This window comes from Chiloscyllium punctatum, chromosome 11, assembly GCF_047496795.1.
Source record: "Chiloscyllium punctatum isolate Juve2018m chromosome 11, sChiPun1.3, whole genome shotgun sequence".
NCBI lineage: Eukaryota > Metazoa > Chordata > Chondrichthyes > Orectolobiformes > Hemiscylliidae > Chiloscyllium > Chiloscyllium punctatum.
The window spans coordinates 116,550,487-116,564,783 of NC_092749.1; the positions used below are offsets into that span (position 1 = coordinate 116,550,487).

At 42.4% G+C, this 14,297-nt stretch overlaps 1 protein-coding gene across 14 annotated transcripts in view; it reads left to right on the plus strand.

Moving 5' to 3' along the window:
• The window catches only part of LOC140483389 (utrophin-like), a 737,248-nt gene that overhangs the window by 215,781 nt on the left and 507,170 nt on the right, over positions 1 to 14,297 (plus strand). For 12 of the 14 annotated variants that reach the window (XM_072581625.1, XM_072581633.1, XM_072581634.1 and 9 more), the window contains one exon: positions 6,962 to 7,141. In XM_072581625.1, the coding sequence (XP_072437726.1) occupies positions 6,962 to 7,141 (180 nt within the window). Of the gene's footprint in view, positions 1 to 6,961; positions 7,142 to 9,740; positions 9,793 to 14,297 lie in introns of those variants that run through there. The other 2 variants (XM_072581638.1, XM_072581637.1) reach the window with 2 other exon arrangements.

The window sequence follows — 14,297 nt, forward strand, 5'->3', positions numbered from 1 at the left end:
GTGAATCTCCTCTGCACCCTTTCCAGTGCACTCACTTCCTTTCTATAGTCCGGTGACCAGACTGTACACAGTACTCCATTTTTGACCTTTCTAAAGTTCATAGCACTTCAACATGACTTGCTAGGTCTTATAATCTATGCCATGACTAGAAAAGGCCATCTTAACTGGCCATTAACCTGTCTTGCCACCTTCAGGGATACATGGACAAGAACCTCAAGATTGGTTTGTTCATCTGAGCTTCCTAGTGTACTGCCATTCCTTGTGCATATCCTTTTCTCGTAGCTTCTTCCAAAATGCACCACCTCACACATACCAGTTTAAATTTTACCTGCCACTGATCGACCAAACTGATCAATCTGTCTTTATTGTCCTGTAACATAAGATCTTCTTCCTCACTGAGAACCAGAGACCAACCACCTTGACATCTGGAAATGTACTTATCACCCCATTCCCACATCCCCATCTACATCATTTATGTGTATCATAAATAATAAAGAACTCAGAACTGATCATATGGCTTGTTACTTAATACCAGCCTCCAGCCACACAAACAACCTACACTAATATCCTCTGTCTCCTACCACTAAGTCATTATTAGATCCAACATAGCAAATTACCCTGGATCCCATGTTCTTTTATCTTCTTTATAAATTTCCCATGTGTGACCTTGACAAAAGCTTTGTTGAGATCCAAAAAAACTAATTTTCTGCACTACAATCATCTAGTCACTTGGTCACTTCCTCTCAAAATTCAATCAAAGTTGTTGGCGTAACCTCTCTCTGACAAGTCTCTCTCTGACTATCCCTGATCAAACCTTGCCCATCTAATTGGAGATTAATTCTCTGCTTCAAAGTTCTCTCCAGTAGTTTCTCTACCACTGATATGGGAATCACTGTTCTCTGATTATCTGATGGTTTCTACCATCTTTCTTGAAAAGTTGAACCTCATTTATTGTCCAAAGAGATTGGAAAATAGTGAACGTAACTATTTTTCAAGGAAGGAGGAAGACAGAAACCAGCGAACTACAGTCCACTTAATATTTGTCATAGGGAAAATGTTGGAATCTGTTATTAAGGAAGTTATGGCAGGAACTTAGAAAAATCTCAATGGGCGTTGCAAATGAAGAGAGATACTTCCAGTTTGCAGCTCATGAGTCTGTAGAGTTCATATCCGTGGAGACAGGGTCATTAAATATTTCTCGGGCAGAGGTACATCTACTCTTGACCAGCAAGGGAATCAAAGGGTACCTGAGTCCAGCCAGCAAAGTAAGTTGAGGCTATAATTTCATTAGCTAGGATCTTAGAATGGTGGAGCAGGCTCAAGGGGCCCAATAGCTTATTGCGACTCCTAATTAAAAGTTGCTATTTATGTATGAACCAGGCTCAATGTCTGACCCCCACCAGCACTCTCCAGTGAGAAAATCATTTCTCAGAGATTTGTATGAAAACTGGTCACTTGAATAATGTGCTGGTAATGGAAACTCTCCTCTAAGAGGGAAAATAATGTCTGATAGAGAAAATGAATGCTGTGCATTTTTGATTTTGTCGCTCTGCATTGTGCAAACTGAGAGTTTTGATTCATTGTGTATGATAAATTTTTGGTCACAGGAAATAAGAGCAGATGTAGGCTAGATGGCCTTTTGAGCCTGCTCCGCCATTCAGTTAGGTGAAAGCTGATCTTCACCCATAATGCTATTTCATAGAATCCCTACAGTGTGGAATCAGGCCATTTGGCCCAACAAGTTCACACCGATCCTCCAAAGGGTAACCCACCCAAACCCATTACCTTACCTTACTACTCGACATTTACCATTGACTAATCCACCTGACCTACACATTTCTGAACAATATGGGGGATTTAGCAAGGCCAATTCAACTAGCCTGAACATCTTTGGATTGTGGGAGGAAACCGGAGCACTTGGAAGAAAACCATGCAGACATAGGGAGAGTACGAAAACTCCAGAAAGACAGTTGCCCGAGGCTGGAAACGAATCCAGATCCTTGGTGCTGTGAGGCAACAGTGCTCACCATATGCTGCCATTATTTTCTTGCACTGTTTTGATATCTTTTGAAGTTAATATTTTCTTGAAACCTATCGATATCCATTTTGATTGTATTCGGTGATGAAGCCTTCTCAACTCCTTTGTGGTACAAAATTCCAGACTTGTTCCTCTGAGTGAAGAACCTCCTCCTTCTATGGCCTACTCCTATTCTAAGATGATGTTCCCTGGCTCCAGATCCCTCTCTCCCTACATCTACCCTCTTCAGCTCTGTACACATTTTGCAAATTTAATATAATGTTGCAATTTCTCGTCTGCTTAATTCTCCTTCTCCCTTTCCTGCAATATCAGGAATCAGTTTTGTGAACTTTTGTTGTAGTGCCTCTCTGGCAAATTCATACTTCCTTGTAGGGAGACCAGAACTGTACAGCATCCTCCACATGCAGTCTCAGCAAGGCTGTATCCAGTTACAGCAAGAGTATTACACTCATTTTCAATTCTTCTAACAACAAGACTTTTGTAAGCATATAAATAGCAAAAGAGTAGTAAAGGGAGGGTTAGGGCTCATTGGGAACTAATAGGGGATTTACATGTGGTGACAAGGAACACGGCTGAGGTACTAAATGAATACTTGGAAGTGTCTTTACCAAAGAGGTCGATGCTGTGTTGACCATGAAGCCAGAGGAGCAAACTCTTGTCACTAGAAAGGTTCAGAAATATTGACGAAATAGTGTTGGAGAGATTGCTGCCACAGAGTTGACAGGCACTGGAACCAAATGAAATGTATTTAAGAATTTTCAGTGAAATGGGCATGGAAATTGTGGACTGGCCATATTCATTCAGTCTTATCCTGGACTTTAGAGAGTTGCCAGAAGATTGAAAAATCGCAAAAACGTATATTTGTTCACAAAAGTTGTAAAAGAAATCCTATCAATTATAAACCAATGAATTCAATTTGAGTGGTAGGAAAGCGTTTAGATACAATGTTTTCCCAGGAGCCTCAGAGGCTGTGGGGTGATCTTATGGGATAAAATCATGAGGGAATGGATAGAGTAAATAGATAAGATCTTTTCCCTGGGGAATCCAAAAATAGAGGGCATAGATTCAGGGTGAAAGGGGAAATATACAAAAGGGATCTAAATGGGCAACTTTTTCACGCAGTGAGTGGTGCGTGTATGGAATGAGCTGCCAGAGGAAGTGGTGGAGGCTGGTACAATTACAATATTTAAAAGGCGTCTGAATGAGTATGTGAATAGGAAGGTTTCAGAAGGATATGAACTGGAAACTGAGTGGTGATAAATGGGTTTAGATTTATTTAGGATACTTTGTTGGCATGGACAAGTTGGACAGAAATTTGATACAGCAAGAGTATTACTCTCATCTTCAATTCTTCTAACAAAAAGACTTCTGTTGGCATATAACTGCTGTATATCAGTTTGACTGGACTGGCTGGACCTTCTAATCTAATTCAAGATTTGCATAAAGATTTGTAGCTTGGGTGCCAGTTGTCTTGTGGGTATGTTTGCAGAGCTGGGAAGTTGAGTTGCAGACATTTCATTCCCTGTCTAGTTGACATCTTCAGTGCTTTGGAGCCTCCTGTGAAGCGCTGCTTACTGTATCTTCTGGAATTTATTTGGTCCATTCCTGCTGCTCCGGTTGCTGGTTATAGTGGTCAGTATATTGGGTTTAGGTCTATGTGTTTGTTGATGGAGTCTGTGGATGAGTGCCATTCTTCTAGAAATTCACTGGCTGTCCGCTGTTTTGCTTCTCCTATGTCGTTGTTGCCCAATCATTGTGCGTTCCACGTCATCTGTGTGTATGGCTATTAGGGACAGCTCGTCGTGTCATTTAGAGGTTAGTCGGTGTTAATGGATGCGGATTGCTAGTTATCTGCCCTTTTGTCCTCTGTAGTGTTTCATGCAGTCCTTGCATGGGATCATGGAAATTATGTTTGTCTTGCACATGATGGGTATAGGGTCTTTCATTCTGGTGAGTTGATGTCTGACCTTAGCTGTCATGAATCCGAGTGCTTGGAGGAACTCTAGCAAGAGATATGTTAGCCAACCTCCTGGACAAATAGAACAGGCGATGTGACGGGGAACCTATGAACAAGGACTGCATGCTCAAACTACTAGACCTGTGCTTGACGATACACTTCATGTTCAGCAACCAAATATAGGAGCGGATCAGTGGAACACCTTTTGGCTCACCCATCTCTAAGCTCATAGCAGAAGCAGTGATTCAAAGACTGGAACGAACAGCCCTCCCACAAGTCCAACCCAAACTCTGGATCAGATACGTGCATGATGCTTTTGGTTTATTAAGAGAACAGAAATAGAGAGCACACACTGGATTATCAACGCCATGCTCACAGGGATCAGATTTACGAGAGAGGAGGAAACTAACAATCAGCTCCCATTCCTGGATGTGATGGTAGAATGAACACAGAGCGGTGAATGCACCACAGAAGTGTACAGGAAAACCACACAAATGGCCCAGGTCCTGAACTACAACAGCAACCACCCAAACACACACAAGAGAAGTTGCCTTAGGAGCCTGTTCAAAAGGGCTACAACACTGCAGCATTCCCAACCTATGAAAAGAAGAAGAGCACCTCTACTGAGTCGTTGCCAAGAATGGATATCCTCGTAACTTCATCCGCAGATGCTTAACAGACAGACAAGGCGATGAGGACATGCCACGACCTAACTCAGTAACCATTCTACCTTATATAAAAAACCTTTCTTGAACTGTCAGCCAGACTTGTTTGGACACTCACATTCATGACAGCCCATAAACCGACAGTCATGCTCAGGCAAAAACTCACAATAAAGAAAGACCCAATGCCCATCATATGCAAGACAAACATAACTTACAAGGTTCATGGAAAGACTGCATGAAACGCTATATAGGACAAACAGGCAGACAACTAGCAATCCACATCCATGAACACCAGCTCGCCACTAAATGCCATGACTGGCTGATCCTAGTAGCCATACACACAGATGACAAGGACCACAATTTCTACTGGGACAGCACCATAATCATAGGAGAAACTAAACAAGGGACAGCTAGAGAAACTCTAGAAGCATGGCACTCATCCATGGACCTGGACCCAATGTACCAGCCACTATAACGAACAACCGGAAGCAGTGGGAATAGAACCAAATAAATTCCAGAAGACAGTACAGCAGCACTTCACAGGAGGCTCCAAAGCACTGAAGCTGTCACCTGGACAGGGGATGAAATGTCAGCTAATCAGCTTCCCAGCTCAGCAAACATACTCACAACTATGACTTCTAATATAATCTACCCGAGGTGCTCAGATTGTGCAGAGGATTTGTTGAAAAAAGATTGTAAGGATAACTTGGCAATCAGTCAGTCAGTTCAACACTGGGAGTAGGAAAGCTTTCACAAAGAAGGACACAGGCTAATGGTAAGATAAGAGACATAAGATACAATTTTAAAGGCTGAACAGGAACAGAGGGACCTGGGGATACTTATGCAAAAATTGTTGAAGGTGACAGAGCATATTGAGAAAATGGTAAACAAGGCAGATGGAGCTTCGCAAATAAAAATGTAGATAGTACAAAACAATGACATTATGGTGAACCTGTATAATAAACCAGTTTAGTCTCATCTGGATTATTGTAACAAATATTGGGTACTGTGCTCTAAGAAAGATATGAAGCCATAAAGAAGGGTGCAAAAAAGGATTCAAGTGTGTGGTTCCAGGAATGAGAGACCTCACTCGCTTGAGAAGAAAGGGATGGTGGTAGTATAGTGATATTTACAGGCCCAGACAGAATGCCCACATCCCATGAGCAAACTAAAAAAAAAAGATAGCTTTTGGAGTCTGGGGTATGATTTTGGAAACCAAGTGATTTAATAGAATTACTTAAACTTGTGATAGAGAAACTGTTTGCAGTAGTGCGTGATAGAGAGCTAGAAGTCAGTGATCGAAAGTGAATGGAAAAAGAACATGATGTATAAATTTTCAAGCAGTGTGTGGTTATGATCTGGAATACATTAATTGAAATTGTGGTGAAAACAATTCTAATTGTGGCTTTTAATAAAGGAATTGGATAATCATCTGAAGAGGAAATGTTTGTAGGGTTATGGGGTAAAGATTGTCCTAATGGGACTAGCTGAAATGCTTTTTCAGAGACATGTGCAGACAAAATGGACAATTTAACCATCTTCTGTATTGTAAATGTTCTATGATTCATGTTTGCTTTTCAGTGCCATAATATAGCGCATCACAATGGTTTTTGTGTTTCAGGTTTTATGTGTGTATTAGGTGCTGCTTGGAAAGAAGCATGTACAAGTCCTAATGTGTTAGCTGCTTTCCTAATATGTTACTGTTTTCCTATTAATCTGCTGAGTGTAAAATACTTCATTAGCATTACCTTTTGTTATGGCAGAGAAGAGAGGAATAGGATTTTTACTGGTTTAAAAAAAACTTAGAAGTGAGGAGCAACAATTTAAATTCTGATCCTTGGTGAGAAAAGCTGCATAAATGGGATAGTGGAATAGTTTAATTCCGTTAGTAAGTGACTCATAATTTTAAATGTTGTGCTTCCTTAATTAGTTTCGTCATCTAAATAGCCTCGAAGCATATCTACTGAAATCTTAGGTAAATTGAACGGTTTAATTGATCTGTATCGGATTATACTAGTCTGTCGACTGATCTGTGTTCACGGTCCTTGATTGACTTAACTTTGAGAACTGTCGAAAGCTTCTCAAAAGATCTGAGAAGCCTCAGCTATGAACAGTTGTAGAAATTCTGATTGCTGAAATATTTTCAAGCACTGTTAGTGGACTTGTTGCCGACTTACAATAAGTCTCATCTCTGCATTGCTGTGAGACAAAGCAGATGGCTCCAGAATATATAAAAACAGTCTATGCACAATACCTTATTCCAAAGGAATGCATTGATAATTGTTATGTATGTTGTGTTAGATTTTGAAGGAAGATCTACAAATGAAGCGTCCTACATTGGACCATCTGGATGAACTTGATCAAGATTTAGCGGATTTACTCAAAAATAGTAATTTATCAAAGAACATTAACAGTGATATGGAAGAGCTGTCACAAAGATGGGACAATTTGGTGCATCAGCTGGAAGATTACTCCAAACAGGTATGAACAGCATCAAACTGAATTGTTTAATTGTTACATTGGCCAGAAACTAAAAATGCAAGTGGAACAATTGGAGTTTTGGGCACCAAATAAGCACTTTTTGTCATTTCGAATACATTCTGAGGCTTCTCTTGGAACAATGTAATTTACTTGGAACTGAATTGCAAATGGAAGTTGGTTTGTATTTGACAACTAATGAAATGGTGGTTGAGAGAAGGTTGTTGCCTGGCTGTAGACTCTGCTCAAAAACTGAAGAATACTTATGTGTACAACCTAAACTGGGTCTTTCTGGGTCTTCCCCTCTGCCAGGTAGTTTGGATACTCAGAAATGACATTTTTGGTTTGTAGTTAGTGACCTTTGCAGAATTTGCGATAGTCCATTTTCTTTCCTACTCAAAGCAGAACTCTACATGTATTTGCAGAAGTATTTGTCCTATTTGTTTGAATTCACAGACACTTTACATAGTGTTAGCCTTTGAATAGTCAAGTAGTTTCACTTCATTGGTTTTCAGTGTCATTTTTGGGGATTTTGTTACCTTGAATTACCACTCAACAGCTTCTTGAAATCTTCACATTTTTTTTACCAGTTTTAATTTGCTCTCTTTTTATATACCCCTGTTCTCTGAATTGGGAGAAAGTGAGGACTGCAGATGCTCTGTTCCCTGAACTGCTTGACTTCATACTCCAAAGGCAGTGTTATTGATGTAAACATTTTTCTTGTTGTTCACTTAGCAATAGCAAATAATCAATGCTGTGAAGTGCCATTTCTGTATCTCTTCCTTTAGGCATGAAAGTAATTTACAAATGGCATGTTGTTAACAGAGCACACTTGAACACATGCATGCATTTCTTTTTGTGTTCATTTTAATTCTCAAACTTTATAGATTGATGGTTAATTGTACTTATTGCATTCCTGCCAATTATGCTCAAACCAATTTGTACCCTCTTCTCATTCTTTCTAGTGATGTTTTTTTTCACAAGGTTGTTTCTTGAGCCCAACTTCTGATGGAAGTCATATTTTGGAGGTGCTGGTGTTGGACTGAGGTGTACAAAGTTAAAAGTCCCACAACACCAGGTTATAGTCCAACAGGTTTAATTGGAAGCACTAGCTTTTGGAACTCTGCTCCTTCATCAGGTGGCCACAGCTTTCTTGTTTGCTTAGCCACTTGAATCACCTGATTGTATTACAGGCTCATAGAGCATTTTATCTCAACTTCTATTTTAAGCATCATTATTTCCTTTACAACTAAATAGTAATTGAAAATGTGTCAGATCCAAGTGAGATCCAAGATGGCGGTGGTCTGCTGTGCTGGGCTCTGTGACATACCCTGACAAGGTGGACCTTTGCCACTCACTCCACCCCCCCTCCATTAACCACCCCAGGAGAAAAATCGTTAATATAAAGTTACTGAACATCTGGAACTGCTAAAATTGTGGTTTGACAGCTCTAAGGTCAGGATGAAAGTGAATAAAGGAAAAAAGAGTGAAAGGAGTACATCAGGCAGGGCACTCTCCTACTGTATCAGGGGTGCCTGGGGCTATTGCTCAAACCCTTGGGATGGCTCCTTTGGATTTAATGGGGCAGCAGCATTTATCCTCGGAGTTTGGTTAACTCCGAGAATAGATTGAAGCAAAGATGGAGTCAATATCTGCCATGCTGAAAAAGCTTGAGCAGGAGATTCGAACAGTGGACCGAAGACTAGAAGCAGTAGAGCAGAGGACCACGGCATTGGAGACATGGCACAGGTCTCGGGAGGAAGGATCCGAATACTGGAAGACCATGTTTGGGTCCTTCAGGAACAAGTGGATGACCTGGAAAACAAAAGTAGAAGAAAAACTGTGACTCATGGGTCTCCTGGAGGGCGAGGAAGGCGAGGACTATGTTGTACTGAAGAAGTAGCTCTCGAAGTTCCTGGGACTGGGGTTGGAGTCGGGCCTGGTGAGTGTGGAGTGGGCTCACCGGATCACAATGCTCGGGTCCGCGCTGGACCTGCACCGCCACCCGGTCCTAGTGTGCCTCCAGCACTTTAAAGAAAAATAATTAGTGATTGAAACACCAAGAAGACTGGGAAGAGATCCACAGGCTTTAACATACAAAGGCTCAAGAAGAATATTTTTTCAAGACTTCTGAGGAGCCATAATTAGGAAGAGAAAGGCATTTGATGAAGTTAAGATAAAATTAAGGGATCTGAGCACTCATTATTCCTTGAGGACCCGGCGGTGTTGGCATTCTGCTCACTGAGGGAATATAATTTTGATTCAGCAGAAAGGGCAAAGGATTTTGTAAAATCTTTGAAATAAAGAACTCAAGTCGGGAAGGAATGCCATTAAGGGCAATGGTACAGTTTTGTTTATTTTTTCTGCCCCTTTTTTTTCCTCTTCTCTCCCCTTTTTGTGTTTATCTGCTTTATAGATTTTATACTACCTTGGTGTAAAACCTGATTTATTTATCATTTCAGTTGGTTAGTTATTGTCTTGGTTTTTTTGCTGCTGTCCTCTTTTGTTTGGATTGAAGGTGGCTATACCTGTGGTTGAGATGTATGGGGGAGAGTGGGCGTCCATTGTTAACTCTCAGAATATAAATACAGAGGAACCGCGATTATCCGAATACCAATTATCCGAAAATCGGATTATCTGAAGGAGAGCTCGAGGTACTGATAGAAACGTTACATCAAAAACATGTTTCCAACAGTGATCGCGTCTTTTGTTTACAGAGATTAAGCAGGCACAGTCTCCAAATGACTGCCCTCCCGCCCTCTCTGTCTCCCCACACTTACCCTAGAGTTCTAGAGGGGTGTACCCTATGCCCCCCTTCCCTAGATAATCTCTCTAACATTGTCCTGTACAGGGCTGAGGAGGAACCTGCCAAAATGTTGCAGTAAAAGGTTGTGTGTGTGGTGTGGCTGCATGTCTGTGTGTGGCTGTGGCTGCGTGTATGTGTATGTATGCGCGCATGTGCGTGCATGCACTATTTGGAGACTTACCCCACAAAGGCAACAGCAGCAGCTGCAGCATCTTGTTGGTGTCCAGTCTGGCTGCCCCGGAGAGGGGGCAGGGAAAACTGGCTTGAGAGGGGGGGAGGGATGTTGGACTGGGGTGGGGGCGGTTTTGGATGGGGTTGGGGGTGGGGGCAGGCAGGGGGCGGTGTTGCACAGGGTTTGAGGCGCGGGGGCAGGCGGGGCGGTGTTGGACGAGGTTGGGGCAGGGCTAGACCAGGTTGGGGGAGGGGGTGGTTTTGGACGGGGTTCGGGGGCGGAGCTGGATGGGGTTTGGGGAGTGGGTGGGGGGGCGGGAGCTTTGCGCTTTGTGCTGGGACAGTATTGGGGGCGGGGTCTCGCACGCTTTGTGCTGATGGGACAGTGTCGAACAGGGTTGGACGGGGTTCTGGGGACGGGTGGGGGGAGGGGGCTTGTGCGCTGTGTGCTGACGGGGTGGTGTTGGGGGTGGGATCTTGTGTGCTGATGGGGCGGTGTTGGAAGGGGTTTGGGGGACAGGTGGGAGGTGGTGGGCGGTGTTCGGGGCAGGGCCTCGTGCGCTGTGTGCTGCTGCAGTCTCCTGAACAGGGCGCAGACTTTAAAAACTCCGAACCCCAGAGGGAAGGCATTTAATTGATTAACCGAATAATTGATTATCCGAATGAAATAGTGCCCGCCCATCTCATTCGGATAATCAAGGTTCCCCTGTAACGTGTTTTCTTTATCGGTCCATTGCGTGGGACTAGGGTGTGGCCTCAGCTGGAAGGAGCCAGGATGGTTGCAAGGATTGGGAGCATTGTCCCCTATGGGCAAGGGAGGGGGATGATCTCTAATGAGTTGGAGTTTATTTGGGTGTTTGTTTAAGTTAAATGTGGTGGTTGGTTTTTTTTTAGTTGTAGTTTTTTAGGAGTAGTTTTTAGACTTCATAGAGTTAATGCCTTTTTCACTTGCCGCACCTCAGATAAGCTTCTTCCTCTTGGGGAACAACAGGCTGCCCTGGACGACCATGGCTAGTGATTTGTTCCGGTGATGCACCTGGAATGTAAAAGGGAGCCAGTCCCCCAATAAAAGAAAGAAGGTGTTGACAAGCCTTAGGAAGGAAAGGGCTGACATTGCCCTGCTGCATTTAACTGATAAGGAGCATCTAAAACTGCAACGGGGTTGTGTTGGAGGTGGGGTTATGATAGAATATTCTCCTTCTTTTGCTCCAAGAGTAGAGGAGTGGCTATACTGGGAAGAAGGAATCTACCATTCCAGGTAACTGAGCAAATTAAGGACGAACATGGACGGTTCATCATTCTTAAAGCTGTAATACATGGAGAAGTCTATGGTATCCTGAATGTTTATTGTTCCCTGGCAAACACTCTTAAATTTCTAATTGATGCAGTTGCTAAATTAATGAATCTTGGGGTGCACCACACGATCATAAGAGAGGATTTTAATCACCTAATGGATCCTGGGGTGGACAGGATGCCAAGGGGCCCAGCAGGTACAAGTGCGCAATCTAGACAGTTGGTGGTCTTGTGTGAGGAGTTGGGAATAATGGATGTGTGGAGGCATCTCCACCCTCATGAAAGAGACTTTACTTTTTATTCCAACGCACAGAAAGTGCCACACGCAAATTGACATGTTCCTTGTGCTGTCGGTTTGTTTAGACAGAACATTGGCTTGCAAAATTGGGAATGTGATTATCTTGGACCATATGCCAGTGTATTTAGATGTTAAAATCAAGGGTGGCGAAATAGATACATGGCAATGGCGCCTGGACCTATTACTGTTCAGGGATAGTAAAGTTGTTGAGTACATTGCAAGAGAGTTCACGGCCTTCTGGGATATCAACTCCTGTACAGCCAGTAATCCGGCAATACTTTAGGCATATTTATGAGGCATGATCATTTTGTATTCAATGACTAGGAGGAGGCAGAGGGAGGAGCAGCAACAGATGCTGGAGATTCAGCTGAAGGTAGCTGAGGAAGCATATTGTGATGGGCCTTCTTTGGTCAAGCTGCAGCAGGTCACTGCTTTCTGGGCTGTTCTCGACTCATTGCACGCACAGGTGGCAAAACAAAAGGAGGTCTCTTTTGCTGAACAAAGATTGTTTGAATTTGGAGATAAACCAGGTAGATATCTGGTATATCTGGGTAGAAAGAAAAATGCTTCCCAATCCATTATGCCTGTTAGAGAGAAGGCTGGCACAGTTACCCATGAGTTGAAGAAGATCAATGTTAGATTTAAGGAATACTTCGCAGTGCTATATCGGTCGGAGGATGGCAAAGACGGTGCAGTGAGAATGCAATCCTTTTTTGAGAACCTGAACCTCCCCAATATAAACATGGAACAGGTCTCCCTGTTAAATGCACCTATGACAATACAAGATGTGCAGGAAGCAATAACGCAACTCCAGGGTGGCAAAGCACCAGGGCCAGATGGATTCTGAGTGAGTTTTGTAAGGAATTCATAAATGTGTTGGTGGAGCCACATTTGGGAATGTATATCTATTCATATACACAGGATTGTCTTCTACCCTCTCTTAGGGAGGCTCATATCTCCCTTATTTTAAAGAAGGGGAAAGACCCCAAAGAATGTGCTTCATACAGACCAATTGCACTGTTGAATGTCGTCTTTAAAATTCTGTCAAAGGTGCTGGCCCTGAGGTTGGAAAAGGTATTTCCCCATATTATAAAGGATGATCAGATGGGTTTTGTTAAGGGCTGTTGCTCCTCCAACAATATCAGGAAGGTACTGAATATAGTGCAGCTATGCCAGCAAAGATTGATCCCAGGTTTGGTGGTCTCCCTAGATGTGGAAAAGGTGTTTGACTGGATAGAATGGCTGTACCTGTTTGGGGTCCTAGAGTGCTTTGATCTGGGGGTAGCCTTAGCTTGGTTGTGGCGGTATTGTATAATGGTCCTAAGGTGGCAGTCATTGCAACAGTACTAAGCCGGATAATTTTAGTATTGGGTTTTAATCAGTAGGGGAATTGAGGATTGCAGGTAATAGGCAGGAAAGTGAAGTCAAGATTGATCAAATCAACCATGATTTCATTAAATGGTGGTTATCAGATGGGCTGAATGGTCAACTTAATGCTCTTAACTTCTTAGGGTCTTGTGATTGGATATGTTGCAATTCCCAGTTCTTGAACCATGCTCACCATCAGTTTTTTTTAGATTAGATTACTTTTTTTAGATTATATGACTTGGTGTGGAAACAGACCCTTTGGGTCAACAAGTCCACACCGACCCTCCGAAAAGCAACCCACCCAGAACGATTCCCCTACATTTACCCCTTCACCTAACACTATGGGCAACTTAGCATGGCCAATTCACCTAATCTGCACATTTTTGAACTGTGGGATGAAACCGGAGCTCCCAGAGGAAACCCACATAGTCCTTTGTGTACAGGAAATTATCTTGAGGTTTTCCAGGACATTGGTGAGGCTTCTTCTGAAGTGTGTGTCCAGTTCTGGTTGCCTAGTCATAGGAAGGATATTATTAAGCTGGAGAGTGTTCAAGAGATTTACCAGGATCTTGCCAGTTGTAGAACATTTGAGTTACTAAAAAAAGACGAGGACTTTTTTCACTGGAGCATGCGATTTTGAGAGGCAACCGGATAAAAGTTTATAAAATAATGAGGGGTGTAGATGGAGTTAATGGTAGTTGTCTTTTCCAAAGGATGGGGGATTTCAAGACTGGGGACACATTTTTAAGGTTAGAGGACTGAGATTTAAAAAGGATATGAGGGGCAAACTGTTTACAGAGGGTGGCTCTCGTGTGGAATGAACTTCCTGAGGAAGTGATAGATGTGGATATAATTACAACGTTTCAAAGACATTTCAATAAGTACATGATTTGGAAAAGTTTAGAGGGATATGGGTCAGGATCAGGCAGGTGGAAGTGGTTTAATTTGGGATTATGTTCAATATGAACTGGTTGGATCAAAGTGTCTGTTTCTGTGCTGTATGACTCTGAAACCTATTATTTTCCATTTATATTGTAAATAACATCCACCGGTTTCCTATATTTTTATAAGGCATAAGAGAAGAGAATGTTATTTTTACATTCTAAATACAACCATTCTACACTATATGAACAATGATGCTTCAACCCAATTGCATTGCGCACTATTATAGAGCCACACCAAGTATTTATTCCAGGTCAACCTCCTCTCCTACTTCAAGATGT